Below are 27,835 nucleotides of genomic sequence, written 5' to 3'. Positions count from 1 at the left end.
GAGGAAACCCCCGACTCACGTGGAAAATATGAAAACTCCACACACAGGGCTGAGGTGAGACTCGAACTCTGGTTATGCGAGGCAAACGTGTTAACCACCAAACCACCAAAATCCCATATTATACATTATAGTACTATTAATGCTCTGTTATTATTAGTTTTGTGTTTGTTGTTCTTATTGGTAGTAGTGGTGGAAGTTCAGTTGTTAATGTCAAATGTTGACTTTTTTTTTAGAAATATTTTAGGGATAAATTAAAGCACGTTCAACCCAAACACAAATCTTTATCAGTGGTTTTCTCACAGTTCTGGAAATTGAGTTTTAGTATTTATCAGAGGACTTTAACCACCAAGTTCCCACAGTCATCAAACCACAGTAATGATTATTATGTGACCTCTCAGTATATCAAACCAAATCCTATCTGTGTTAATGTGGGTTTGCTATCACTGGGTGAAATCAGGAAGTTAGAGAAATCTCCCATTTAGTGTGATGTGGTTTGATGTGGTTAATGATACTGAATTGTTCTATAGAAAATTAACAGTATTTTGTAATTTGGTTGAAAATAATAATAATTAAAAAAAATACTTCTAAATCTAAGCACATAAAATTGCAAGGGTTTTTTTATATTGAAATATTTTTTTTTCTTTTAATATGTTTTTTTTACACATTTGAAACATTTTTTATTCTTACAGATGAGTTGATGATGCAGTTGATAAAAGATAAAGGCTTCGAGGTTTTTGCCTTGGAGCTTCTCACCTACTTGATGTGGTTAACACACACACACACACACACACACACACACTATATAGGTGCATTTGGAGTGTGTGTGTATGTGTGTGTGTGTGTGTGTGTGTGTGTGTGTGTGTGTGTGTGTGTGTGTGTGTGTGTGTGTGTGTGTGTGTGTGAAACTTCCTGCTTGCTGCTCGTGTATGACACTCAACTCGCCCATGCTAGGGAATTCACACCTATATATTTAGAATAAAAGTGTGCTTTTGTGTTTACATCTTTGTGTGGATGTGTGTGTAGGTGTGTGTATGTGCTCCTACTGAAACAGAGAAGGTGCAAGTGCTTATATTTAGAAAGCGGGCCATGGATCAAGAGGTAAAAAAACACCAGCGTTACCTGTAAACCGTGTAAAGTCTGACCTGTAGAGTTTGACCTGTAAAGCATGATCTGTCAGTTATAAAAGAGATATTGATCTAGAATATAATAACACACATAAAGGTTATGTTTACAATTTTGACATTTTCAGTTCAACTCATGTTGTTAGTGGACATGATTTAGATTTTAGGTAATTGGCAGACATTCTTATTGAATAACTTACATGTATCATATTTATTCAACTGAGCAGTGCTTCCAGTGGTAACTCCAGTGCTTGTGGCTCTGGGATGTTGAGTAGAATGTCAGGGTTCAAGCCCTCAATCAATAACTTTGACCCTCTATACTACATGGTTTGTGTATTGTAGATGTAGCTATTGGTGTTACACCTATAATGGGTTATAATATAATTTATGAGCTTAGGACTTTATTTATAATCGCACTCTCTGGTATCACACTCTCCACTGTCTGGTGTCTGAGGTTCACTTCTGAGTCTGCTTCCTTTCGAGGTTTCTTCCTCATATAATTTAAGGGTCTCAGGCTTGCTCATTAGGGATAAATACAAATTAATTTAAATATATATAATATTATTAGTCTAATAATATTCTATATTTCTTATGTTTTGTAAAACTTCTTTAAGGCAATGTCTTTTTTGAAAGCGCTATACAATTAAAATTGAATTGAATTGAATAACATAAGTGACAACTTCACCTTTTGGCTTATGGATGTCAGGCTTTCAAGAAACTTTACAAAAATCAGGCTTTCAGGGAAACTAGGGCTTTTACACCTCTCTGCATGCAGACACACACACACACACACACACACACACACACACACACACACACACACACACACACACACACATACACACATTGACTCCACTGGAAACAATAAGTTTAAACAACGGCGATAAATGGGCAAAAGAATAAACCCATGTATCATATTAACTGTTTGTTAAGATGCACTAGTGCTAATTCTGTCCGTACAGCATCCTTTCTAGCACAGAGGATGTGACGTCTAGAGCAGTGTCTCTGAGGGCTTTCCAGGCTGACCCAGAATTTAAACCACCATATCGACCTCAGGGGCATCCGGGATGTTTTTCCTAGTATGCAGGGACTTTTTCCTGATTTTAATATGATTCCACCACCAACCCGACAAGTCTTTTCCACGTCTACTCTGAAGTTATTTCTACTCTCTTTTATTGAAGACATTTTATTTTTTCCCCCATGCTGTCATTTTATTGCCCTTTAACCAAATAAGCTGACAAACCACTACACCTTGTGTTTCTTACTTTTTCACACCTTCACCACCCTCTGTTCCTTCACCCTTATAATACTTATTGTTATTTTGTATAATCTAAATAGATTCTAATAGCTCATTCAGCTCATTCTTATATTTACATAATTTACACTCTGCAAACAAAAATATTATATTATATTATATTATATACAAGAATTAAATATTTATGGAAGGAGTCTCTTCCAACACAGAAAGGTTTCCATGAAAAGTCCATGTAGTATTGCTGATATTAAATTCGTAAATGAATAAAATATGACTTGTCGCTCTGATAAAATGAAAATGATGCAATATATGCAATTTATATATTTAAAATTGCTGTGATGTGCTTTCATAGGAACACTCCAGGGGGGTAACAGTGCATCTCTTAGCAAAACACAGTGTTTTATTCCTTACTTATTCACTCTTTTGCAGTGTTCATGTCTCTATATACGGTACGTTTGCCTTCTGATTCAAGAATCAAGTGTGTTTTTATTCTGATGAGTTTAGGTTTTCATACTATGTTTTGCGCTGCTATTCTAATTAAAATGCCTGTTAAGTTTCAGCTTTTGACTTCCCCTTTCTTTACCTCTAAGGTTTACTTTACTGTAATATAAATTGTAGAAGGGTTGGGGGACTTTTTTAAGAGCGAGTCAGCTAGCAATGCCGCAGAACAGTTTCCTCTCAGCGTTTGTGAAACTTTTTCTGCATAATAAGGTTCCGAAAGTTAGCTCGTTCTCATCAAACCACACCTCCATCCCCCTACTCGTCTCTCTTGACCACAAACAGGACTGCAAGAGCTGCAGCAAGCACATTTTGCACTTCAGCCTCCACTCTTTTTCTCTTTGTTAAATGCCAAATGTCATGTCTTTCAAATAGCTTTCAATGCACATCTCTTAGTTCTGTATTTGTTTAAATAATTTTTGTATGTTGATTTACATTTTAAAATTTAAACCACAAAAAATGTCATGTGACACAAACAAACAAGCAAACACACACACACACACACACACACACACACACACACACACACACACACACACACACACACACACACACACAAACTAATAACTAATACAAAATTGCAATCAATCAAGCAATGAACAAATCTACACCTCTAAATACAACTCATCTGTAACATTTAATATTAGTAAATATGGTCTCCTTGAGGGCCACATGACCTTATCACACGAGATGTTTGCTCTCCACAGCCAGCAGGGAAAGATTCTGCACAAAGATTCTGTGCTGAATTTCTTGTATGTAAATAATGTAGTTGGCCATGATGTTGTTCATCTAACAATATAGTTCTATATATCTGCCTTGATTTATATCCTGCTCAATTCTACAAATATACAGAAAAATGTGTTCTCTTACTATCAGGTCTAGAGTTATAACTTTGTATGAAATATTACTACGTCAGAAATATATTCTTCCCATGGTTCCTCGTTGTAGCCTTTCCTGTAAAAAGCAGAATGCAGTGAATTACTCGTTCTCCTGCCTGAAGGTGCAGACTATAGAAACGTCTGTGATGCAGATTATATTCAGTTAGTATTAGTCATAATACAGTAGCAACCTTATGTTGAACATACTTATGTTGAATATACTCGGTGGTGCAAAGGGACCTACACAATATTATGCAGGTGTTTTTAATGTTATGGCTGATTGGTGTAGCTGTTTATAGCTCCTAACACTCCAAGTCAAACAATTTGTTGACTTTTGACATTTTCTTGTGCATAAAATTATTACAGAGATATATAAAAAGGGCCACAAGTTTTGATTGGTGTGAGAACGGCCTTTGGTTTGGTGCATATAGAGACCTGTGTAAAATCAAGTTCACACGATTTGTTTGATGATATATAAAAATATTACAGTAAGTGGTAGTGCATTCTGAGAAAGTGCACAGTACATTACATTGCACAGTACTTGTACATTAGTTGTGCGGTCTGTGTGTATTGTTTTGCTCAAATAGCAGAACCATGAGTAAAAGCACATTAAAATGAAGTCTATTCTAATGAGACATAATTAGAAACATAGTTGAACACTATATTGTAATATAATCCCATGATTCGAAGTTGCGCTTTTGTCAGAGATGCTGTCAGAGAAATTTAATTCAGCAGATTTGTGTTAATAAAAAATGAACGATTTAGTTTGTGATCAGTGTTTTGAATGTGGCAATTTCGCCATCATTTTAGAGTGGTAGATTGGATTTCTCCACAAAAGGCTACAGGTGTTTATTTTATATTTTGGTTAATGTGTGTGTTTAACGTGGTTTTATCAGGTGAATTTGGCTTCAAAGTGTTAAACACGACTCTCCTTTTTCACTTTAGTGTAAACCACATCTGGTGCTTTTTTCTCTCTCAGTCAAGGTGGAACATTTTGTCACCTACAAACCTCCCCTTCACTCAAACCACACACTCCCCCTGCTCTCAGGTTATATAAACCCAAGGGTGAGGTTATATCAGCACTGTTCCCACACATTATACATCAGTAATCTTCATCAACTTCCTCATCATCACCATCAGCAGCCATGCTCGCTCGTTCTCTTCTGGTGATCATGCTGGTTCTCACCTGCCATCAGTACTTCACTATGGCACAGAGTAAGACTTTTAATTTGTTTTATAAATATCTGCATTTGCAAATTGTTTTATTACAATAGTTTAATGACTTATAAGTTTTATGTATTTATTAAATTTGAAGATGATTTTTTTGTGAATTTTGGAAGTAACAAACATATCACATCACAAAAACAATATATACCGTGTCTTATAAGTGATGTCCAGCAACTTCAAATAACAGATTTGATCTTTTTGCCTGAAGTATGTTCTTCCATATGTTCATTACACTCTTTATTTCAAGGTCATTTATGAAATTACATTCACAGAAAACAATTAAATAATAATTAAAAAATACGGCTTTATCAGTAGAGTCTTATCTAAGTGCCTTCTATTCTCTACCAAACAGCTGGACAGTCTTCGTCATCTACATGCCAGTTAAATAGATCAATAGTTCAGTGATTAAATGTTTTACCTAAAACCCGTTTAGAGGGAAGTTTGATTATCATGAAAAACAAAAGGATTGTCATTGTTTAAAGATGGTGACGGAGCTAATTGGAAATCTATCAATTCCTCCAAATTTATTTATTTATTTATTTATTTATTTATTTAAAACCTTTGTTAGGCAATTTTTCATACCAGGTTAAATTTTTTGCATTTAATTACTTATTTTACATGAAAATGAAATTCATTGAAAATGCTCTCCTTTTTTATTTTTTGTCACAGGTGCAAAAGGACCAGAGGACTGTTGTTTTAAATTCTTTATAAAACCGATACCTGTTAGAGTCATTAAAACGTATATTAATACGAGCAGTGACTGTCCGAAAAATGGAGTCATGTAAGTATTTCTATTCCATTCTTTAATAATAAGACTGTTTGTTCTTAGTTCTTAAGTTTTTAAAAAAAGAACAGTGACTGAAATCCTCTTTATTTTCCAGTTTTACTACCCAGAATTCCAGCCGTGTGTGCGTGGACCCAGGCTTTAAGTGGGTTCAGAGGGCCATGGACCTAGTTGACCAGCGCTTGTATGAAAGTTCAACCTAAACCCAGCCAAGCTGTTATATCCCATACCCATTAATCAGAATATTACTTTACATCTACCATTTAAACTAATGGTATATAATAAGTGGTTTAATGGGATAACGCTTTTTATCATATATCACCTTTTGCTAAGATAAAGTTGCAAAAAAGATTTCAAAAATATTGATCTTTTGACATAAATACATTTAACATATATTTTACATTTTATCACTCAATGTTGCATAATTTTCTAAAATAAAGCCATGTTTTAAAAAAATAGGTGGAATTCTTTTTTTTATTGAAATATGCACCATCAGCAGCAGCTGCCGACAATTCTGCACAAAAAGTGAGCTATGAGACAAAACATTACTAAGGGATTATCTAAGCTTCCTACCAAATAAATGCAGCACAATAGATATATAAATGATATATGACTATATACATACAGGTACATGCATAAAATACAGATACATGTGTTCTAAATGCACAGATCATTATGGCTGCTTCAGTACTGTATATGTGCCATTTTGTCAATCAAAGATTACAAACAATGCTGAGGAATGTTAGTGAAACAAGTTTGGTCCTCTTATATAGAGTATCATAATATGCTGTTATAATTACACATTATAACACCTAGAAACAGTCTTTCTCTCACCCTTCACACATTTTCTCGCTTTTGAAGATCTTCAGGCAAAACCTATGCAGCATGTTGTTTTACTGAGAAACTTCCTAAAGGTCTAAAAAAAAAACAACTTTACAGTCCAAGCTAAAAAAAAAACAAAACAGCATTGCTGGTCCAGTATAAGGTATGTTTTGCATGCTGGGACCACCTTGGGATGCTGGTTTCCTGGTCCAGCTTTAAGTGCTGGTTGCTGGTGTGCTGGCTGACCAGGCTGGGATGCTGGTGTGCGAGCCGACCAGCCTGGGATGCTGGTGTGCTGGTCAACATATGTTGTGTGCTACCCAGAGTCATTTGCCTTTAGACTCCTGCTCTATCTCTTCTTTATTCTCTGAAAAATTATAGAAACAAAATAAGAAACAAAACTATATATCACTCATTTGTTTATATTGTGCAGTGAACGAGTTACAATAAAACCTTTCAAAAACCATCATTCGTTATGATTTATATGCTGCTTCCCTCCTGGAGCCCGGGAAGTCAACATTTGTTGGTATTATTATATGGTATTACTTTTTCTTTCGTGTAATTAAATTATAAATGTCTTGTTTAATTGTTTAATGTCTGTATGGATGTTGCACCGTTTGACCTGTGAGACATGACATCTCGTTCCACTGCATGTCTCAACATGTAGTGAAATGACAAATAAAGAAACTCGAACTTAATCTATATTAATGTGTTACATAGAAACATACACAAGCAAAAATAAAGGTTGTTCCCATAAAGCTCATTCCAGAAAGATCATACTGGTTAACCAGTTAAACCAACCCTGTTTTGCTTCATAACACCATGACTATGCTGGCCACCCATCTATACCCGCACTGACCAGCATTATACCAGCACTATACAAGCATGAACCCATAAAAACCAGCCTAGACCAGCATGGAATTCATGCTGGTTTATGCTGGATTTTTCAGCAGGGTTTTTTCTCTGTTTTAAAATGTACATCTATATTAAAATTAATTTAATGAAAGTAAGTAAAATAATACAGACATATAAACAGAAAGAGATTTTTGTATACATTTTTACATTGCTGCCATCTATTGAATAAATTCTGATACAACAACTCTGATACAAAGGTAGCAAAATAATTATTGATTAGCTTTTGTTAAGTTTTGGGCATATGAAAATAACTATACTATTGGTTTTGATTAAATTTTGAGATCAAATTACAATTAAGGATTATAACATGTATGCATCTGATGAGAAATTTAAACTTTATGTTGCAAATTCTATTGATTCCTCATTGATTCCTCCTTTTAAAAGTATCACATTTGAATGCTTTTCATTTTTTCCCGGTGCAACCCAAGCCTAGCAACATTTTGAGCAGAAGTCAGACAGTGGCTCTCCAGTGCACATCATTGCTGCTGGTTAGAGGGCACATGTTCAACAAAGCAGCATTATGTAAGTGCTGACTGAGTAACACTCACACAAGTCCATCTATCAAGTGACAAATCACAGGTTATTAGACATGGGGGACTCATGTCATATGATTTGACTCAAGAAAGACTTAAGTCACAAATTTGAGACTTGAGACTTGCTTGACAAATATTAAAAAAAGAATCGACTTCACTTAACAACCTATGCTGGTTATCATTGGCCTCAACATTCCCGGGTTGCAACCAGGAAGAAATATGCTGAAGCTTTTGAAAATTACTGGAGCAGTTTCTCCACAATGCTATACTGTATGCTCAAGTGATTTTTGTAGGTGAAACAACTGGGAATCAAAAACAGGTCAACAGCTTAGAAGGCAGCTATGCACACCACTATACCACAAACACCTTGACTTCAGTAAAAAAAACAACTTTGGTGACTGAAAGGTGATGCTTTTTATTAATTTTGTTATTTGGATAATTCCCAAGTGGGCAGGCTTTGCTGTGGTTTCTGTAGTGTAGTGGTTCCTCACTTCCTCACACGCGAAAGGTCCCTGGTTCGAAACCGGACAGTAACAAGCATTTGGTCTGAGGGGCTTTTGATTTACAGCAAATAGAGTCGAGTTTGGTGCTCTGTGTCGGCCGTTCCTTCTGGAACAACCTGAAACCGGCCTGATTCCCACATAGTGCGACAGTTTTCACGTGGGTGCCAATCTGCTATTGAGATCAAACGAAGAAACAGTTTCTTTCTTTCTTTTGTCGGTTCCTTAATTTACTTTAAGACTGGGAGCCTGAAGTCAAGCCTTGTAGTTTCTGTATTGTAGCGGCTATCACGTTCGCCTAACAAGCGAACAGTCCCCGATTCGAAACCGGGCAGAAACATGCTGAGGCTTTTGAGCGTTGCTTCAGTAGGCAGCCAGTTGTTTCAACTCGCGTGACACAGTTAGACATTGAGACTCTGAATGTGACAGATGCATTTTCACCACAACAAGGTGCCTCCCTTAAAATTCGCTATACTGCATGAACGAGTTTTTGTTGCAGCTGAAACAACATACTGAAAATTTTGGAAAAAACAAAACAAAAAACAACCACCCACAACACGAGTGGAAATCAGAAAGAGCTCTTACATCAGGCTGTATCAAAAGCAACTCAATTGTGTCTGCTTCTCGACAGTGGCACTCAAGTCTTTTAGCCTCAAACAAGCGCGTTAATGGTCGTGCGTTGGCCGGGCTATCTGACCCGGTCAACTTCTTTTAAATGCAGGTCTTTTCACCACTATACCACCAACATTTTGGCTGCCGAATTTGAAAAGTTTGGTGAATGAAAGTTGAAGCATTTTAGTAACGCTTATTTATTTAGATACGTTGTTGTTTCCCAGGACTCGGCATAGGTTGAGAAGTCTTTGATTTGGTTTCTGAAGTTTATTGGTTATCTGCTTTGGTGATCAAATGCTGAAACATTTTCTGTCTTCCATAAGTCATTTCCAGAATTTTTCCATTTTATTGAAAGCCTACGGTGGTGCTTTGAAGTTTCTGTATTGTAGCGTTCATAGCGTTGCCTAAGATGCGTAAGGGCCACGGGTTGCAACAGGGCAGAAACATGCTGAGGCTTTTGAGCGTCGCTTCGGGAAGCAACCTGTTGTATTCAGCTCGTGTGAGAGCAGTCAGAAATTGATACTCTGAACGTGATTGGAGCAGTTTATCCACAACGGCGACTAAACTGCATGCAAGTGTTTGTTGCAGCTGAAAAACCATAGAAAAATTTTTGAAACAGACAACCACTTACAACACAAGTGGAAATCAGAATGAGCTCTCACATCCAGTTGTAACATAAGCGATTCAATTGTGTCTGCTTCTCAGCAATGGCACTCGAGTGTTTGAGCTTCAAACAAGTGTTGTTAAAGGGCATGCGTTGGCCGGGAATCGAACCCGGGTCAACTGCTTGGAAGGCAGCTATGCTCACCACTATACCACCAACGCCTCATCTTCAGTAATGCCAAGTTTGGCCACTGAAAGTTGATGCTTTTTACTAACTCGTATATATTTTCTTACTTTGCTGTTGCCCAGGCCTCGACGGTAGCACTCAAGTCTTTTAGCCTCAAACAAGCGCGGTAATGGTCGTGTGTTGGCCGGGCTATCGGGTCAACTTCATTTAAATGCAGGTATGCACACCCCTATACCACCAACATTTTGGCTGCCGAATTCGAAAAGTTTGCTGAATGAAAGTTGAAGCATTTTAGTAACGCTTATTTATTTAGATACGTTGTTGTTTCCCAGGCCTCGGGATAGGTTGAGAAGTCTTTGATTTGGTTTCTGAAGTTTATTGGTTATCTGCTTTGGTGATCAAATGCAACTCTTATTTTTTTTCTTGCTTTGCTGTTTCCCAGGACTCAGCAAGGGATGGGCAGGCTTTGCTGTGGTTTCTGTAGTGTAGTGGTTATCACGTTCGCCTCACACACGAAAGGTCCCCGGTTCGAAACCGGGCAGAAACAAGCATTTGGTCTGAGGGGCTTTTGATTTACAGCAAATAGAGTCGAGTTTGGTGCTCTGTGTCGGCCGTTCCTTCTGGAACAACCTGAAACCGGCCTGATTCCCACATAGTGTGACAGTTTTCACGTGGGTGCTCATCTGCTATTGAGATCAAACGAAGAAACAGTTTCTTTCTTCCTTTTGTCGGTTCCTTAATTTACTTTAAAACTGGGAGCCTGAGGTCATGCCTTGTAGTTTCTGTAGTGTAGCAGTTATCACGTTCGCCTAACACGCGAAAGGTCCTCTGTTCGAAACCGGGCAGAAACATGCTGAGGCTTTTGAGCTTTGCTTCAGTAGGCAGCCAGTTGTTTCAACTCGCGTGACACAGTTAGACATTGAGACTCTGAATGTGACAGATGCATTTTCACCACAACAAGGTGCCTCCCTTAAAATTCGCTATACTGCATGAACGAGTTTTTGTTGCAGCTGAAACAACATACTGAAAATTTTGGAAAAAACAAAACAAAAAACAACCACCCACAACACGAGTGGAAATCAGAAAGAGCTCTTACATCAGGCTGTATCAAAAGCAACTCAATGGTGTCTGCTTCTCGACAGTGGCACTCAAGTCTTTTAGCCTCAAACAAGCGCGTTAATGGTCGTGCGTTGGCCGGGCTATCTGACCCGGTCAACTTCTTTTAAATGCAGGTCTTTTCACCACTATACCACCAACATTTTGGCTGCCGAATTCGAAAAGTTTGGTGAATGAAAGTTGAGCATTTTAGTAACGCTTATTTATTTAGATACGTTGTTGTTTCCCAGGACTCGGCATAGGTTGAGAAGTCTTTGATTTGGTTTCTGAAGTTTATTGGTTATCTGCTTTGGTGATCAAATGCTGAAACATTTTCTGTCTTCCATAAGTCATTTCCAGAATTTTTCCATTTTATTGAAAGCCTACGGTGGTGCTTTGAAGTTTCTGTATTGTAGCGTTCATAGCGTTGCCTAAGATGCGTAAGGGCCACGGGTTGCAACGGGGCAGAAACATGCTGAGGCTTTTGAGCGTCGCTTCGGGAAGCAACCTGTTGTATTCAGCTCGTGTGAGAGCAGTCAGAAATTGATACTCTGAACGTGATTGGAGCAGTTTATCCACAACGGCGACTAAACTGCATGCAAGTGTTTGTTGCAGCTGAAAAACCATAGAAAAATTTTTGAAACAGACAACCACTTACAACACAAGTGGAAATCAGAATGAGCTCTCACATCCAGTTGTAACATAAGCGATTCAATTGTGTCTGCTTCTCAGCAATGGCACTCGAGTGTTTGAGCTTCAAACAAGTGTTGTTAAAGGGCATGCGTTGGCCAGGAATCCAACCCGGGTCAACTGCTAGGAAGGCAGCTATGCTCACCACTATACCACCAACGCCTCATCTTCAGTAATGCCAAGTTTGGCCACTGAAAGTTGATGCTTTTTACTAACTCGTATATATTTTCTTACTTTGCTGTTGCCCAGGCCTCGACGGTAGCACTCAAGTCTTTTAGCCTCAAACAAGCGCGGTAATGGTCGTGTGTTGGCCGGGCTATCGGGTCAACTTCATTTAAATGCAGGTATGCACACCCCTATACCACCAACATTTTGGCTGCCGAATTCGAAAAGTTTGGTGAATGAAAGTTGAAGCATTTTAGTAACGCTTATTTATTTAGATACATTGTTGTTTCCCAGGCCTCGGGATAGGTTGAGAAGTCTTTGATTTGGTTTCTGAAGTTTATTGGTTATCTGCTTTGGTGATCAAATGCAACTCTTATTTTTTTCTTGCTTTGCTGTTTCCCAGGACTCAGCAAAGGATGGGCAGGCTTTGCTGTGGTTTCTGTAGTGTAGTGGTTATCACGTTCGCCTCACACGCGAAAGGTCCCCAGTTCGAAACCGGGCAGAAACAAGCATTTGGTCTGACGGGCTTTTGATTTACAGTAAATAGAGTCGAGTTTTTTGCTCTGTGTCGGCCGTTCCTTCTGGAACAACCTGAAACCGGCCTGATTCCCACATAGTGCGACAGTTTTCACGTGGGTGCCCATCTGCTATTGAGATCAAACGAAGAAACAGTTTCTTTCTTCCTTTTGTCGGTTCCTTAATTTACTTTAAGACTGGGAGCCTGAAGTCAAGCCTTGTAGTTTCTGTATTGTAGCGGTTATCACGTTCGCCTAACAAGTGAAAGGTCCCCGGTTCGAAACATGCTGAGGCTTTTGAGCGTTGCTTCAGTAGGCAGCCAGTTGTTTCAACTCGCGTGACACAGTTAGACATTGAGACTCTGAATGTGACAGATGCATTTTCACCACAACAAGGTGCCTCCCTTAAAATTCGCTATACTGCATGAACGAGTTTTTGTTGCAGCTGAAACAACATACTGAAAATTTTGGAAAAAACAAAACAAAAAACAACCACCCACAACACGAGTGGAAATCAGAAAGAGCTCTTACATCAGGCTGTATCAAAAGCAACTCAATGGTGTCTGCTTCTCGACAGTGGCACTCAAGTCTTTTAGCCTCAAACAAGCGCGTTAATGGTCGTGCGTTGGCCGGGCTATCTGACCCGGTCAACTTCTTTTAAATGCAGGTCTTTTCACCACTATACCACCAACATTTTGGCTGCCGAATTCGAAAAGTTTGGTGAATGAAAGTTGAAGCATTTTAGTAACGCTTATTTATTTAGATACGTTGTTGTTTCCCAGGACTCGGCATAGGTTGAGAAGTCTTTGATTTGGTTTCTGAAGTTTATTGGTTATCTGCTTTGGTGATCAAATGCTGAAACATTTTCTGTCTTCCATAAGTCATTTCCAGAATTTTTCCATTTTATTGAAAGCCTACGGTGGTGCTTTGAAGTTTCTGTATTGTAGCGTTCATAGCGTTGCCTAAGATGCGTAAGGGCCACGGGTTGCAACGGGGCAGAAACATGCTGAGGCTTTTGAGCGTCGCTTCGGTAAGCAACCTGTTGTATCAGCTCGTGTGAGAGCAGTCAGAAATTGATACTCTGAACGTGATTGGAGCAGTTTATCCACAACGGCGACTAAACTGCATGCAAGTGTTTGTTGCAGCTGAAAAACCATAGAAAAATTTTTGAAACAGACAACCACTTACAACACAAGTGGAAATCAGAATGAGCTCTCACATCCAGTTGTAACATAAGCGATTCAATTGTGTTTGCTTCTCAGCAATGGCACTGAAGTGTTTGAGCTTCAAACAAGTGTTGTTAAAGGGCATGCGTTGGCCGGGAATCGAACCCGGGTCAACTGCTTGGAAGGCAGCTATGCTCACCACTATACCACCAACGCCTCATCTTCAGTAATGCCAAGTTTGGCCACTGAAAGTTGATGCTTTTTACTAACTCGTATATATTTTCTTACTTTGCTGTTGCCCAGGCCTCGACGGTAGCACTCAAGTCTTTTAGCCTCAAACAAGCGCGGTAATGGTCGTGTGTTGGCCGGGCTATCGGGTCAACTTCATTTAAATGCAGGTATGCACACCCCTATACCACCAACATTTTGGCTGCCGAATTCGAAAAGTTTGGTGAATGAAAGTTGAAGCATTTTAGTAACGCTTATTTATTTAGATACGTTGTTGTTTCCCAGGACTCGGCATAGGTTGAGAAGTCTTTGATTTGGTTTCTGAAGTTTATTGGTTATCTGCTTTGGTGATCAAATGCAACTCTTATTTTTTTTCTTGCTATGCCGAGTCCTGGGAAACAACAACGTATCTAAATAAATAAGCGTTACTAAAATGCTTCAACTTTCATTCACCAAACTTTTCGAATTCGGCAGCCAAAATGTTGGTGGTATAGTGCTGAAAATACCTGCATTTAAAAGAAGTTGACCGGGTCAGATAGCCCGGCCAACGCACGACCATTAACGCGCTTGTTTGAGGCCAAAAGACTTGAGTGCCACTGTCGAGAAGCAGACACCATTGAGTTGCTTTTGATACAGCCTGATGTAAGAGCTCTTTCTGATTTCCACTCGTGTTGTGGGTGGTTGTTTTTTGTTTTGTTTTTTCCAAAATTTTCAGTATGTTGTTTCAGCTGCAACAAAAACTCGTTCATGCAGTATAGCGAATTTTAAGGGAGGCACCTTGTTGTGGTGAAAATGCATCTGTCACATTCAGAGTCTCAATGTCTAACTGTGTCACGCGAGTTGAAACAACTGGCTGCCTACTAAAGCAAAGCTCAAAAGCCTCAGCATGTTTCTGCCCGGTTTCGAACAGAGGACCTTTCGCGTGTTAGGCGAACGTGATAACCGCTACACTACAGAAACTACAAGGCATGACTTCAGGCTCCCAGTCTTAAAGTAAATTAAGGAACCGACAAAAGGAAGAAAGAAACTGTTTCTTCGTTTGATCTCAATAGCAGATGAGCACCCACGTGAAAACTGTCACACTATGTGGGAATCAGGCCGGTTTCAGGTTGTTCCAGAAGGAACGGCCGACACAGAGCACCAAACTCGACTCTATTTGCTGTAAATCAAAAGCCCCTCAGACCAAATGCTTGTTTCTGCCCGGTTTCAAACCGGGGACCTTTCGCGTGTGAGGCGAACGTGATAACCACTACACTACAGAAACCACAGCAAAGCCTGCCCATCCTTTGCTGAGTCCTGGGAAACAGCAAAGCAAGAAAAAAAATAAGAGTTGCATTTGATCACCAAAGCAGATAACCAATAAACTTCAGAAACCAAATCAAAGACTTCTCAACCTATCCCGAGGCCTGGGAAACAACAACGTATCTAAATAAATAAGCGTTACTAAAATGCTTCAACTTTCATTCACCAAACTTTTCGAATTCGGCAGCCAAAATATTGGTGGTATAGGGGTGTGCATGCCTGCATTTAAATAAAGTTGACCCGATAGCCCGGCCAACACACGACCATTACCGCGCTTGTTTGAGGCTAAAAGACTTGAGTGCTACCGTCGAGGCCTGGGCAACAGCAAAGTAAGAAAATATATACGAGTTAGTAAAAAGCATCAACTTTCAGTGGCCAAACTTGGCATTACTGAAGATGAGGCGTTGGTGGTATAGTGGTGAGCATAGCTGCCTTCCAAGCAGTTGACCTGGGTTCGATTCCCGGCCAACGCATGCCCTTTAACAACACTTGTTTGAAGCTCAAACACTTGAGTGCCATTGCTGAGAAGCAAACACAATTGAATCGCTTATGTTACAACTGGATGTGAGAGCTCATTCTGATTTCCACTTATGTTGTAAGTGGTTGTCGGTTTCAAAAAATTTTCTATGGTTTTTCAGCTGCAACAAACACTTGCATGCAGTTTAGTCGCCGTTGTGGATAAACTGCTCCAATCACGTTCAGAGTATCAATTTCTGACTGCTCTCACACGAGCTGATACAACAGGTTGCTTACCGAAGCGACGCTCAAAAGCCTCAGCATGTTTCTGCCCCGTTGCAACCCGTGGCCCTTACGCATCTTAGGCAACACTATGAACGCTACAATACAGAAACTTCAAAGCACCACCGTAGGCTTTCAATAAAATGGAAAAATTCTGGAAATGACTTATGGAAGACAGAAAATGTTTCAGCATTTGATCACCAAAGCAGATAACCAATAAACTTCAGAAACCAAATCAAAGACTTCTCAACCTATGCCGAGTCCTGGGAAACAACAACGTATCTAAATAAATAAGCGTTACTAAAATGCTTCAACTTTCATTCACCAAACTTTTCGAATTCGGCAGCCAAAATGTTGGTGGTATAGTGGTGAAAATACCTGCATTTAAAAGAAGTTGACCGGGTCAGATAGCCCGGCCAACGCACGACCATTAACGCGCTTGTTTGAGGCTAAAAGACTTGAGTGCCACTGTCGAGAAGCAGACACCATTGAGTTGCTTTTGATACAGCCTGATGTAAGAGCTCTTTCTGATTTCCACTCGTGTTGTGGGTGGTTGTTTTTTGTTTTGTTTTTTCCAAAATTTTCAGTATGTTGTTTCAGCTGCAACAAAAACTCGTTCATGCAGTATAGCGAATTTTAAGGGAGGCACCTTGTTGTGGTGAAAATGCATCTGTCACATTCAGAGTCTCAATGTCTAACTGTGTCACGCGAGTTGAAACAACTGGACTCAAACAAAAGACTTGAGTGCTACCGTCGAGGCCTGGGCAACAGCAAAGTAAGAAAATATATACGAGTTAGTAAAAAGCATCAACTTTCAGTGGCCAAACTTGGCATTACTGAAGATGAGGCGTTGGTGGTATAGTGGTGAGCATAGCTGCCTTCCAAGCAGTTGACCCGGGTTCGATTCCCGGCCAACGCATGCCCTTTAACAACACTTGTTTGAAGCTCAAACACTTGAGTGCCATTGCTGAGAAGCAGACACAATTGAATCGCTTATGTTACAACTGGATGTGAGAGCTCATTCTGATTTCCACTTGTGTTGTAAGTGGTTGTCTGTTTCAAAAATTTTTCTATGGTTTTTCAGCTGCAACAAACACTTGCATGCAGTTTAGTCGCCGTTGTGGATAAACTGCTCCAATCACGTTCAGAGTATCAATTTCTGACTGCTCTCACACGAGCTGATACAACAGGTTGCTTACCGAAGCGACGCTCAAAAGCCTCAGCATGTTTCTGCCCCGTTGCAACCCGTGGCCCTTACGCATCTTAGGCAACGCTATGAACGCTACAATACAGAAACTTCAAAGCACCACCGTAGGCTTTCAATAAAATGGAAAAATTCTGGAAATGACTTATGGAAGACAGAAAATGTTTCAGCATTTGATCACCAAAGCAGATAACCAATAAACTTCAGAAACCAAATCAAAGACTTCTCAACCTATGCCGAGTCCTGGGAAACAACAACGTATCTAAATAAATAAGCGTTACTAAAATGCTTCAACTTTCATTCACCAAACTTTTCGAATTCGGCAGCCAAAATGTTGGTGGTATAGTGGTGAAAAGACCTGCATTTAAAAGAAGTTGACCGGGTCAGATAGCCCGGCCAACGCACGACCATTAACGCGCTTGTTTGAGGCTAAAAGACTTGAGTGCCACTGTCGAGAAGCAGACACCATTGAGTTGCTTTTGATACAGCCTGATGTAAGAGCTCTTTCTGATTTCCACTCGTGTTGTGGGTGGTTGTTTTTTGTTTTGTTTTTTCCAAAATTTTCAGTATGTTGTTTCAGCTGCAACAAAAACTCGTTCATGCAGTATAGCGAATTTTAAGGGAGGCACCTTGTTGTGGTGAAAATGCATCTGTCACATTCAGAGTCTCAATGTCTAACTGTGTCACGCGAGTTGAAACAACTGGCTGCCTACTGAAGCAAAGCTCAAAAGCCTCAGCATGTTTCTGCCCGGTTTCGAACAGAGGACCTTTCGCGTGTTAGGCGAACGTGATAACCGCTACACTACAGAAACTACAAGGCATGACTTCAGGCTCCCAGTCTTAAATTAAATTAAGGAACCGACAAAAGGAAGAAAGAAACTGTTTCTTCGTTTGATCTCAATAGCAGATGAGCACCCACGTGAAAACTGTCGCACTATGTGGGAATCAGGCCGGTTTCAGGTTGTTCCAGAAGGAACGGCCGACACAGAGCACCAAACTCGACTCTATTTGCTGTAAATCAAAAGCCCCTCAGACCAAATGCTTGTTTCTGCCCGGTTTCGAACCGGGGACCTTTCGCGTGTGAGGCGAACGTGATAACCACTACACTACAGAAACCACAGCAAAGCCTGCCCATCCTTTGCTGAGTCCTGGGAAACAGCAAAGCAAGAAAAAAAATAAGAGTTGCATTTGATCACCAAAGCAGATAACCAATAAACTTCAGAAACCAAATCAAAGACTTCTCAACCTATCCCGAGGCCTGGGAAACAACAACGTATCTAAATAAATAAGCGTTACTAAAATGCTTCAACTTTCATTCACCAAACTTTTCGAATTCGGCAGCCAAAATGTTGGTGGTATAGGGGTGTGCATACCTGCATTTAAATGAAGTTGACCCGATAGCCCGGCCAACACACGACCATTACCGCGCTTGTTTGAGGCTAAAAGACTTGAGTGCTACCGTCGAGGCCTGGGCAACAGCAAAGTAAGAAAATATATACGAGTTAGTAAAAAGCATCAACTTTCAGTGGCCAAACTTGGCATTACTGAAGATGAGGCGTTGGTGGTATAGTGGTGAGCATAGCTGCCTTCCAAGCAGTTGACCCGGGTTCGATTCCCGGCCAACGCATGCCCTTTAACAACACTTGTTTGAAGCTCAAACACTTGAGTGCCATTGCTGAGAAGCAGACACAATTGAATCGCTTATGTTACAACTGGATGTGAGAGCTCATTCTGATTTCCACTTGTGTTGTAAGTGGTTGTCTGTTTCAAAAATTTTTCTATGGTTTTTCAGCTGCAACAAACACTTGCATGCAGTTTAGTCGCCGTTGTGGATAAACTGCTCCAATCACGTTCAGAGTATCAATTTCTGACTGCTCTCACACGAGCTGATACAACAGGTTGCTTACCGAAGCGACGCTCAAAAGCCTCAGCATGTTTCTGCCCCGTTGCAACCCGTGGCCCTTACGCATCTTAGGCAACGCTATGAACGCTACAATACAGAAACTTCAAAGCACCACCGTAGGCTTTCAATAAAATGGAAAAATTCTGGAAATGACTTATGGAAGACAGAAAATGTTTCAGCATTTGATCACCAAAGCAGATAACCAATAAACTTCAGAAACCAAATCAAAGACTTCTCAACCTATGCCGAGTCCTGGGAAACAACAACGTATCTAAATAAATAAGCGTTACTAAAATGCTTCAACTTTCATTCACCAAACTTTTCGAATTCGGCAGCCAAAATGTTGGTGGTATAGTGGTGAAAAGACCTGCATTTAAAAGAAGTTGACCGGGTCAGATAGCCCGGCCAACGCACGACCATTAACGCGCTTGTTTGAGGCTAAAAGACTTGAGTGCCACTGTCGAGAAGCAGACACCATTGAGTTGCTTTTGATACAGCCTGATGTAAGAGCTCTTTCTGATTTCCACTCGTGTTGTGGGTGGTTGTTTTTTGTTTTGTTTTTTCCAAAATTTTCAGTATGTTGTTTCAGCTGCAACAAAAACTCGTTCATGCAGTATAGCGAATTTTAAGGGAGGCACCTTGTTGTGGTGAAAATGCATCTGTCACATTCAGAGTCTCAATGTCTAACTGTGTCACGCGAGTTGAAACAACTGGCTGCCTACTGAAGCAAAGCTCAAAAGCCTCAGCATGTTTCTGCCCGGTTTCGAACAGAGGACCTTTCGCGTGTTAGGCGAACGTGATAACCGCTACACTACAGAAACTACAAGGCATGACTTCAGGCTCCCAGTCTTAAATTAAATTAAGGAACCGACAAAAGGAAGAAAGAAACTGTTTCTTCGTTTGATCTCAATAGCAGATGAGCACCCACGTGAAAACTGTCGCACTATGTGGGAATCAGGCCGGTTTCAGGTTGTTCCAGAAGGAACGGCCGACACAGAGCACCAAACTCGACTCTATTTGCTGTAAATCAAAAGCCCCTCAGACCAAATGCTTGTTTCTGCCCGGTTTCGAACCGGGGACCTTTCGCGTGTGAGGCGAACGTGATAACCACTACACTACAGAAACCACAGCAAAGCCTACCCATCCTTTGCTGAGTCCTGGGAAACAGCAAAGCAAGAAAAAAAATAAGAGTTGCATTTGATCACCAAAGCAGATAACCAATAAACTTCAGAAACCAAATCAAAGACTTCTCAACCTATCCCGAGGCCTGGGAAACAACAACGTATCTAAATAAATAAGCGTTACTAAAATGCTTCAACTTTCATTCACCAAACTTTTCGAATTCGGCAGCCAAAATGTTGGTGGTATAGGGGTGTGCATACCTGCATTTAAATGAAGTTGACCCGATAGCCCGGCCAACACACGACCATTACCGCGCTTGTTTGAGGCTAAAAGACTTGAGTGCTACCGTCGAGGCCTGGGCAACAGCAAAGTAAGAAAATATATACGAGTTAGTAAAAAGCATCAACTTTCAGTGGCCAAACTTGGCATTACTGAAGATGAGGCGTTGGTGGTATAGTGGTGAGCATAGCTGCCTTCCAAGCAGTTGACCCGGGTTCGATTCCCGGCCAACGCATGCCCTTTAACAACACTTGTTTGAAGCTCAAACACTTGAGTGCCATTGCTGAGAAGCAGACACAATTGAATCGCTTATGTTACAACTGGATGTGAGAGCTCATTCTGATTTCCACTTGTGTTGTAAGTGGTTGTCTGTTTCAAAAATTTTTCTATGGTTTTTCAGCTGCAACAAACACTTGCATGCAGTTTAGTCGCCGTTGTGGATAAACTGCTCCAATCACGTTCAGAGTATCAATTTCTGACTGCTCTCACACGAGCTGATACAACAGCAACGCTTACCGAAGCGACGCTCAAAAGCCTCAGCATGTTTCTGCCCCGTTGCAACCCGTGGCCCTTACGCATCTTAGGCAACGCTATGAACGCTACAATACAGAAACTTCAAAGCACCACCGTAGGCTTTCAATAAAATGGAAAAATTCTGGAAATGACTTATGGAAGACAGAAAATGTTTCAGCATTTGATCACCAAAGCAGATAACCAATAAACTTCAGAAACCAAATCAAAGACTTCTCAACCTATGCCGAGTCCTGGGAAACAACAACGTATCTAAATAAATAAGCGTTACTAAAATGCTTCAACTTTCATTCACCAAACTTTTCGAATTCGGCAGCCAAAATGTTGGTGGTATAGTGGTGAAAAGACCTGCATTTAAAAGAAGTTGACCGGGTCAGATAGCCCGGCCAACGCACGACCATTAACGCGCTTGTTTGAGGCTAAAAGACTTGAGTGCCACTGTCGAGAAGCAGACACCATTGAGTTGCTTTTGATACAGCCTGATGTAAGAGCTCTTTCTGATTTCCACTCGTGTTGTGGGTGGTTGTTTTTTGTTTTGTTTTTTCCAAAATTTTCAGTATGTTGTTTCAGCTGCAACAAAAACTCGTTCATGCAGTATAGCGAATTTTAAGGGAGGCACCTTGTTGTGGTGAAAATGCATCTGTCACATTCAGAGTCTCAATGTCTAACTGTGTCACGCGAGTTGAAACAACTGGCTGCCTACTGAAGCAAAGCTCAAAAGCCTCAGCATGTTTCTGCCCGGTTTCGAACCGGGGACCTTTCGCGTGTTAGGCGAACGTGATAACCGCTACACTACAGAAACTACAAGGCATGACTTCAGGCTCCCAGTCTTAAATTAAATTAAGGAACCGACAAAAGGAAGAAAGAAACTGTTTCTTCGTTTGATCTCAATAGCAGATGAGCACCCACGTGAAAACTGTCGCACTATGTGGGAATCAGGCCGGTTTCAGGTTGTTCCAGAAGGAACGGCCGACACAGAGCACCAAACTCGACTCTATTTGCTGTAAATCAAAAGCTTCTCAGACCAAATGCTTGTTTCTGCCCGGTTTCGAACCGGGGACCTTTCGCGTGTGAGGCGAACGTGATAACCACTACACTACAGAAACCACAGCAAAGCCTGCCCATCCTTTGCTGAGTCCTGGGAAACAGCAAAGCAAGAAAAAAAATAAGAGTTGCATTTGATCACCAAAGCAGATAACCAATAAACTTCAGAAACCAAATCAAAGACTTCTCAACCTATCCCGAGGCCTGGGAAACAACAACGTATCTAAATAAATAAGCGTTACTAAAATGCTTCAACTTTCATTCACCAAACTTTTCGAATTCGGCAGCCAAAATGTTGGTGGTATAGGGGTGTGCATACCTGCATTTAAATGAAGTTGACCCGATAGCCCGGCCAACACACGACCATTACCGCGCTTGTTTGAGGCTAAAAGACTTGAGTGCTACCGTCGAGGCCTGGGCAACAGCAAAGTAAGAAAATATATACGAGTTAGTAAAAAGCATCAACTTTCAGTGGCCAAACTTGGCATTACTGAAGATGAGGCGTTGGTAGTATAGTGGTGAGCATAGCTGCCTTCCAAGCAGTTGACCCGGGTTCGATTCCCGGCCAACGCATGCCCTTTAACAACACTTGTTTGAAGCTCAAACACTTGAGTGCCATTGCTGAGAAGCAGACACAATTGAATCGCTTATGTTACAACTGGATGTGAGAGCTCATTCTGATTTCCACTTGTGTTGTAAGTGGTTGTCTGTTTCAAAAATTTTTCTATGGTTTTTCAGCTGCAACAAACACTTGCATGCAGTTTAGTCGCCGTTGTGGATAAACTGCTCCAATCACGTTCAGAGTATCAATTTCTGACTGCTCTCACACGAGCTGATACAACAGCAACGCTTACCGAAGCGACGCTCAAAAGCCTCAGCATGTTTCTGCCCCGTTGCAACCCGTGGCCCTTACGCATCTTAGGCAACGCTATGAACGCTACAATACAGAAACTTCAAAGCACCACCGTAGGCTTTCAATAAAATGGAAAAATTCTGGAAATGACTTATGGAAGACAGAAAATGTTTCAGCATTTGATCACCAAAGCAGATAACCAATAAACTTCAGAAACCAAATCAAAGACTTCTCAACCTATGCCGAGTCCTGGGAAACAACAACGTATCTAAATAAATAAGCGTTACTAAAATGCTTCAACTTTCATTCACCAAACTTTTCGAATTCGGCAGCCAAAATGTTGGTGGTATAGTGGTGAAAAGACCTGCATTTAAAAGAAGTTGACCGGGTCAGATAGCCCGGCCAACGCACGACCATTAACGCGCTTGTTTGAGGCTAAAAGACTTGAGTGCCACTGTCGAGAAGCAGACACCATTGAGTTGCTTTTGATACAGCCTGATGTAAGAGCTCTTTCTGATTTCCACTCGTGTTGTGGGTGGTTGTTTTTTGTTTTGTTTTTTCCAAAATTTTCAGTATGTTGTTTCAGCTGCAACAAAAACTCGTTCATGCAGTATAGCGAATTTTAAGGGAGGCACCTTGTTGTGGTGAAAATGCATCTGTCACATTCAGAGTCTCAATGTCTAACTGTGTCACGCGAGTTGAAACAACTGGCTGCCTACTGAAGCAAAGCTCAAAAGCCTCAGCATGTTTCTGCCCGGTTTCGAACAGAGGACCTTTCGCGTGTTAGGCGAACGTGATAACCGCTACACTACAGAAACTACAAGGCATGACTTCAGGCTCCCAGTCTTAAATTAAATTAAGGAACCGACAAAAGGAAGAAAGAAACTGTTTCTTCGTTTGATCTCAATAGCAGATGAGCACCCACGTGAAAACTGTCGCACTATGTGGGAATCAGGCCGGTTTCAGGTTGTTCCAGAAGGAACGGCCGACACAGAGCACCAAACTCGACTCTATTTGCTGTAAATCAAAAGCCCCTCAGACCAAATGCTTGTTTCTGCCCGGTTTCGAACCGGGGACCTTTCGCGTGTGAGGCGAACGTGATAACCACTACACTACAGAAACCACAGCAAAGCCTGCCCATCCTTTGCTGAGTCCTGGGAAACAGCAAAGCAAGAAAAAAAATAAGAGTTGCATTTGATCACCAAAGCAGATAACCAATAAACTTCAGAAACCAAATCAAAGACTTCTCAACCTATCCCGAGGCCTGGGAAACAACAACGTATCTAAATAAATAAGCGTTACTAAAATGCTTCAACTTTCATTCACCAAACTTTTCGAATTCGGCAGCCAAAATGTTGGTGGTATAGGGGTGTGCATACCTGCATTTAAATGAAGTTGACCCGATAGCCCGGCCAACACACGACCATTACCGCGCTTGTTTGAGGCTAAAAGACTTGAGTGCTACCGTCGAGGCCTGGGCAACAGCAAAGTAAGAAAATATATACGAGTTAGTAAAAAGCATCAACTTTCAGTGGCCAAACTTGGCATTACTGAAGATGAGGCGTTGGTGGTATAGTGGTGAGCATAGCTGCCTTCCAAGCAGTTGACCCGGGTTCGATTCCCGGCCAACGCATGCCCTTTAACAACACTTGTTTGAAGCTCAAACACTTGAGTGCCATTGCTGAGAAGCAGACACAATTGAATCGCTTATGTTACAACTGGATGTGAGAGCTCATTCTGATTTCCACTTGTGTTGTAAGTGGTTGTCTGTTTCAAAAATTTTTCTATGGTTTTTCAGCTGCAACAAACACTTGCATGCAGTTTAGTCGCCGTTGTGGATAAACTGCTCCAATCACGTTCAGAGTATCAATTTCTGACTGCTCTCACACGAGCTGATACAACAGGTTGCTTACCGAAGCGACGCTCAAAAGCCTCAGCATGTTTCTGCCCCGTTGCAACCCGTGGCCCTTACGCATCTTAGGCAACGCTATGAACGCTACAATACAGAAACTTCAAAGCACCACCGTAGGCTTTCAATAAAATGGAAAAATTCTGGAAATGACTTATGGAAGACAGAAAATGTTTCAGCATTTGATCACCAAAGCAGATAACCAATAAACTTCAGAAACCAAATCAAAGACTTCTCAACCTATGCCGAGTCCTGGGAAACAACAACGTATCTAAATAAATAAGCGTTACTAAAATGCTTCAACTTTCATTCACCAAACTTTTCGAATTCGGCAGCCAAAATGTTGGTGGTATAGTGGTGAAAAGACCTGCATTTAAAAGAAGTTGACCGGGTCAGATAGCCCGGCCAACGCACGACCATTAACGCGCTTGTTTGAGGCTAAAAGACTTGAGTGCCACTGTCGAGAAGCAGACACCATTGAGTTGCTTTTGATACAGCCTGATGTAAGAGCTCTTTCTGATTTCCACTCGTGTTGTGGGTGGTTGTTTTTTGTTTTGTTTTTTCCAAAATTTTCAGTATGTTGTTTCAGCTGCAACAAAAACTCGTTCATGCAGTATAGCGAATTTTAAGGGAGGCACCTTGTTGTGGTGAAAATGCATCTGTCACATTCAGAGTCTCAATGTCTAACTGTGTCACGCGAGTTGAAACAACTGGCTGCCTACTGAAGCAAAGCTCAAAAGCCTCAGCATGTTTCTGCCCGGTTTCGAACAGAGGACCTTTCGCGTGTTAGGCGAACGTGATAACCGCTACACTACAGAAACTACAAGGCATGACTTCAGGCTCCCAGTCTTAAATTAAATTAAGGAACCGACAAAAGGAAGAAAGAAACTGTTTCTTCGTTTGATCTCAATAGCAGATGAGCACCCACGTGAAAACTGTCGCACTATGTGGGAATCAGGCCGGTTTCAGGTTGTTCCAGAAGGAACGGCCGACACAGAGCACCAAACTCGACTCTATTTGCTGTAAATCAAAAGCCCCTCAGACCAAATGCTTGTTTCTGCCCGGTTTCGAACCGGGGACCTTTCGCGTGTGAGGCGAACGTGATAACCACTACACTACAGAAACCACAGCAAAGCCTGCCCATCCTTTGCTGAGTCCTGGGAAACAGCAAAGCAAGAAAAAAAATAAGAGTTGCATTTGATCACCAAAGCAGATAACCAATAAACTTCAGAAACCAAATCAAAGACTTCTCAACCTATCCCGAGGCCTGGGAAACAACAACGTATCTAAATAAATAAGCGTTACTAAAATGCTTCAACTTTCATTCACCAAACTTTTCGAATTCGGCAGCCAAAATGTTGGTGGTATAGGGGTGTGCATACCTGCATTTAAATGAAGTTGACCCGATAGCCCGGCCAACACACGACCATTACCGCGCTTGTTTGAGGCTAAAAGACTTGAGTGCTACCGTCGAGGCCTGGGCAACAGCAAAGTAAGAAAATATATACGAGTTAGTAAAAAGCATCAACTTTCAGTGGCCAAACTTGGCATTACTGAAGATGAGGCGTTGGTGGTATAGTGGTGAGCATAGCTGCCTTCCAAGCAGTTGACCCGGGTTCGATTCCCGGCCAACGCATGCCCTTTAACAACACTTGTTTGAAGCTCAAACACTTGAGTGCCATTGCTGAGAAGCAGACACAATTGAATCGCTTATGTTACAACTGGATGTGAGAGCTCATTCTGATTTCCACTTGTGTTGTAAGTGGTTGTCTGTTTCAAAAATTTTTCTATGGTTTTTCAGCTGCAACAAACACTTGCATGCAGTTTAGTCGCCGTTGTGGATAAACTGCTCCAATCACGTTCAGAGTATCAATTTCTGACTGCTCTCACACGAGCTGATACAACAGGTTGCTTACCGAAGCGACGCTCAAAAGCCTCAGCATGTTTCTGCCCCGTTGCAACCCGTGGCCCTTACGCATCTTAGGCAACGCTATGAACGCTACAATACAGAAACTTCAAAGCACCACCGTAGGCTTTCAATAAAATGGAAAAATTCTGGAAATGACTTATGGAAGACAGAAAATGTTTCAGCATTTGATCACCAAAGCAGATAACCAATAAACTTCAGAAACCAAATCAAAGACTTCTCAACCTATGCCGAGTCCTGGGAAACAACAACGTATCTAAATAAATAAGCGTTACTAAAATGCTTCAACTTTCATTCACCAAACTTTTCGAATTCGGCAGCCAAAATGTTGGTGGTATAGTGGTGAAAAGACCTGCATTTAAAAGAAGTTGACCGGGTCAGATAGCCCGGCCAACGCACGACCATTAACGCGCTTGTTTGAGGCTAAAAGACTTGAGTGCCACTGTCGAGAAGCAGACACCATTGAGTTGCTTTTGATACAGCCTGATGTAAGAGCTCTTTCTGATTTCCACTCGTGTTGTGGGTGGTTGTTTTTTGTTTTGTTTTTTCCAAAATTTTCAGTATGTTGTTTCAGCTGCAACAAAAACTCGTTCATGCAGTATAGCGAATTTTAAGGGAGGCACCTTGTTGTGGTGAAAATGCATCTGTCACATTCAGAGTCTCAATGTCTAACTGTGTCACGCGAGTTGAAACAACTGGCTGCCTACTGAAGCAAAGCTCAAAAGCCTCAGCATGTTTCTGCCCGGTTTCGAACAGAGGACCTTTCGCGTGTTAGGCGAACGTGATAACCGCTACACTACAGAAACTACAAGGCATGACTTCAGGCTCCCAGTCTTAAATTAAATTAAGGAACCGACAAAAGGAAGAAAGAAACTGTTTCTTCGTTTGATCTCAATAGCAGATGAGCACCCACGTGAAAACTGTCGCACTATGTGGGAATCAGGCCGGTTTCAGGTTGTTCCAGAAGGAACGGCCGACACAGAGCACCAAACTCGACTCTATTTGCTGTAAATCAAAAGCCCCTCAGACCAAATGCTTGTTTCTGCCCGGTTTCGAACCGGGGACCTTTCGCGTGTGAGGCGAACGTGATAACCACTACACTACAGAAACCACAGCAAAGCCTGCCCATCCTTTGCTGAGTCCTGGGAAACAGCAAAGCAAGAAAAAAAATAAGAGTTGCATTTGATCACCAAAGCAGATAACCAATAAACTTCAGAAACCAAATCAAA

The 27,835-nt window shown here is 41.1% G+C and overlaps 1 protein-coding gene and 26 non-coding genes across 27 annotated transcripts; 11 read left to right on the top strand and 16 right to left on the bottom strand.

The window, feature by feature from the left end:
* The first annotated feature begins 4,811 nt into the window (after positions 1-4,811).
* LOC113638210 (eotaxin-like) lies at positions 4,812-5,986 on the top strand. The gene is made up of 3 exons (XM_027139248.2): positions 4,812-4,967; positions 5,649-5,760; positions 5,861-5,986. The coding sequence occupies exons 1-3, from the start codon at positions 4,898-4,900 to the stop codon at positions 5,964-5,966; spliced, it is 288 nt and encodes a 95-aa protein (XP_026995049.1). The 5' UTR covers positions 4,812-4,897; the 3' UTR covers positions 5,967-5,986.
* Positions 5,987-9,898: 3,912 nt separating this feature from the next.
* Positions 9,899-9,970, bottom strand: trnag-ucc. The gene has a single exon. It is a non-coding gene; the product is annotated as a tRNA-Gly (tRNA).
* Positions 9,971-10,409: 439 nt separating this feature from the next.
* trnav-cac lies at positions 10,410-10,482 on the top strand. Its single transcript has one exon. It is a non-coding gene; the product is annotated as a tRNA-Val (tRNA).
* A 231-nt stretch (positions 10,483-10,713) lies between these two features.
* trnav-aac lies at positions 10,714-10,786 on the top strand. Its single transcript has one exon. It is a non-coding gene; the product is annotated as a tRNA-Val (tRNA).
* A 1,534-nt stretch (positions 10,787-12,320) lies between these two features.
* trnav-cac lies at positions 12,321-12,393 on the top strand. Its single transcript has one exon. It is a non-coding gene; the product is annotated as a tRNA-Val (tRNA).
* A 1,317-nt stretch (positions 12,394-13,710) lies between these two features.
* Positions 13,711-13,782, bottom strand: trnag-ucc. The gene has a single exon. It is a non-coding gene; the product is annotated as a tRNA-Gly (tRNA).
* Positions 13,783-14,681: 899 nt separating this feature from the next.
* trnav-aac lies at positions 14,682-14,754 on the bottom strand. The gene has a single exon. It is a non-coding gene; the product is annotated as a tRNA-Val (tRNA).
* A 231-nt stretch (positions 14,755-14,985) lies between these two features.
* Positions 14,986-15,058, bottom strand: trnav-cac. Its single transcript has one exon. It is a non-coding gene; the product is annotated as a tRNA-Val (tRNA).
* Positions 15,059-15,497: 439 nt separating this feature from the next.
* On the top strand, positions 15,498-15,569 carry trnag-ucc. The gene has a single exon. It is a non-coding gene; the product is annotated as a tRNA-Gly (tRNA).
* Positions 15,570-16,681: 1,112 nt separating this feature from the next.
* On the top strand, positions 16,682-16,753 carry trnag-ucc. The gene has a single exon. It is a non-coding gene; the product is annotated as a tRNA-Gly (tRNA).
* Positions 16,754-17,777: 1,024 nt separating this feature from the next.
* Positions 17,778-17,850, bottom strand: trnav-aac. The gene has a single exon. It is a non-coding gene; the product is annotated as a tRNA-Val (tRNA).
* Positions 17,851-18,081: 231 nt separating this feature from the next.
* trnav-cac lies at positions 18,082-18,154 on the bottom strand. The gene has a single exon. It is a non-coding gene; the product is annotated as a tRNA-Val (tRNA).
* A 439-nt stretch (positions 18,155-18,593) lies between these two features.
* Positions 18,594-18,665, top strand: trnag-ucc. The gene has a single exon. It is a non-coding gene; the product is annotated as a tRNA-Gly (tRNA).
* A 1,024-nt stretch (positions 18,666-19,689) lies between these two features.
* trnav-aac lies at positions 19,690-19,762 on the bottom strand. Its single transcript has one exon. It is a non-coding gene; the product is annotated as a tRNA-Val (tRNA).
* A 231-nt stretch (positions 19,763-19,993) lies between these two features.
* trnav-cac lies at positions 19,994-20,066 on the bottom strand. The gene has a single exon. It is a non-coding gene; the product is annotated as a tRNA-Val (tRNA).
* Positions 20,067-20,505: 439 nt separating this feature from the next.
* trnag-ucc lies at positions 20,506-20,577 on the top strand. The gene has a single exon. It is a non-coding gene; the product is annotated as a tRNA-Gly (tRNA).
* A 1,025-nt stretch (positions 20,578-21,602) lies between these two features.
* trnav-aac lies at positions 21,603-21,675 on the bottom strand. The gene has a single exon. It is a non-coding gene; the product is annotated as a tRNA-Val (tRNA).
* A 231-nt stretch (positions 21,676-21,906) lies between these two features.
* trnav-cac lies at positions 21,907-21,979 on the bottom strand. Its single transcript has one exon. It is a non-coding gene; the product is annotated as a tRNA-Val (tRNA).
* Positions 21,980-22,418: 439 nt separating this feature from the next.
* On the top strand, positions 22,419-22,490 carry trnag-ucc. Its single transcript has one exon. It is a non-coding gene; the product is annotated as a tRNA-Gly (tRNA).
* A 1,025-nt stretch (positions 22,491-23,515) lies between these two features.
* Positions 23,516-23,588, bottom strand: trnav-aac. The gene has a single exon. It is a non-coding gene; the product is annotated as a tRNA-Val (tRNA).
* Positions 23,589-23,819: 231 nt separating this feature from the next.
* trnav-cac lies at positions 23,820-23,892 on the bottom strand. Its single transcript has one exon. It is a non-coding gene; the product is annotated as a tRNA-Val (tRNA).
* A 439-nt stretch (positions 23,893-24,331) lies between these two features.
* Positions 24,332-24,403, top strand: trnag-ucc. Its single transcript has one exon. It is a non-coding gene; the product is annotated as a tRNA-Gly (tRNA).
* A 1,024-nt stretch (positions 24,404-25,427) lies between these two features.
* Positions 25,428-25,500, bottom strand: trnav-aac. Its single transcript has one exon. It is a non-coding gene; the product is annotated as a tRNA-Val (tRNA).
* Positions 25,501-25,731: 231 nt separating this feature from the next.
* Positions 25,732-25,804, bottom strand: trnav-cac. Its single transcript has one exon. It is a non-coding gene; the product is annotated as a tRNA-Val (tRNA).
* Positions 25,805-26,243: 439 nt separating this feature from the next.
* Positions 26,244-26,315, top strand: trnag-ucc. Its single transcript has one exon. It is a non-coding gene; the product is annotated as a tRNA-Gly (tRNA).
* Positions 26,316-27,339: 1,024 nt separating this feature from the next.
* Positions 27,340-27,412, bottom strand: trnav-aac. The gene has a single exon. It is a non-coding gene; the product is annotated as a tRNA-Val (tRNA).
* Positions 27,413-27,643: 231 nt separating this feature from the next.
* trnav-cac lies at positions 27,644-27,716 on the bottom strand. The gene has a single exon. It is a non-coding gene; the product is annotated as a tRNA-Val (tRNA).
* Between the last annotated feature and the right edge of the window lie 119 nt (positions 27,717-27,835).

The sequence above is a fragment of the Tachysurus fulvidraco genome, chromosome 1, assembly GCF_022655615.1.
Source record: "Tachysurus fulvidraco isolate hzauxx_2018 chromosome 1, HZAU_PFXX_2.0, whole genome shotgun sequence".
Classification (NCBI taxonomy): domain Eukaryota; kingdom Metazoa; phylum Chordata; class Actinopteri; order Siluriformes; family Bagridae; genus Tachysurus; species Tachysurus fulvidraco.
Note: the sequence above shows the minus strand (reverse complement) of the source record. Positions and strands in the feature narration are given on the sequence as shown.

What these genes read in the sequence shown, in the direction of transcription:
- LOC113638210 (XM_027139248.2), top strand. Translation starts at nt 4,898, where the DNA reads ATGCTCGCTCGTTCTCTTCTGGTGATCATGCTGGTTCTCACCTGCCAT. An exon ending in GTACTTCACTATGGCACAGA is followed by an intron (nt 4,968 to 5,648) that starts GTAAGACTTTTA and finishes TTTTTGTCACAG; the next exon opens with GTGCAAAAGGACCAGAGGAC. An exon ending in TGTCCGAAAAATGGAGTCAT is followed by an intron (nt 5,761 to 5,860) that starts GTAAGTATTTCT and finishes TTTATTTTCCAG; the next exon opens with TTTTACTACCCAGAATTCCA.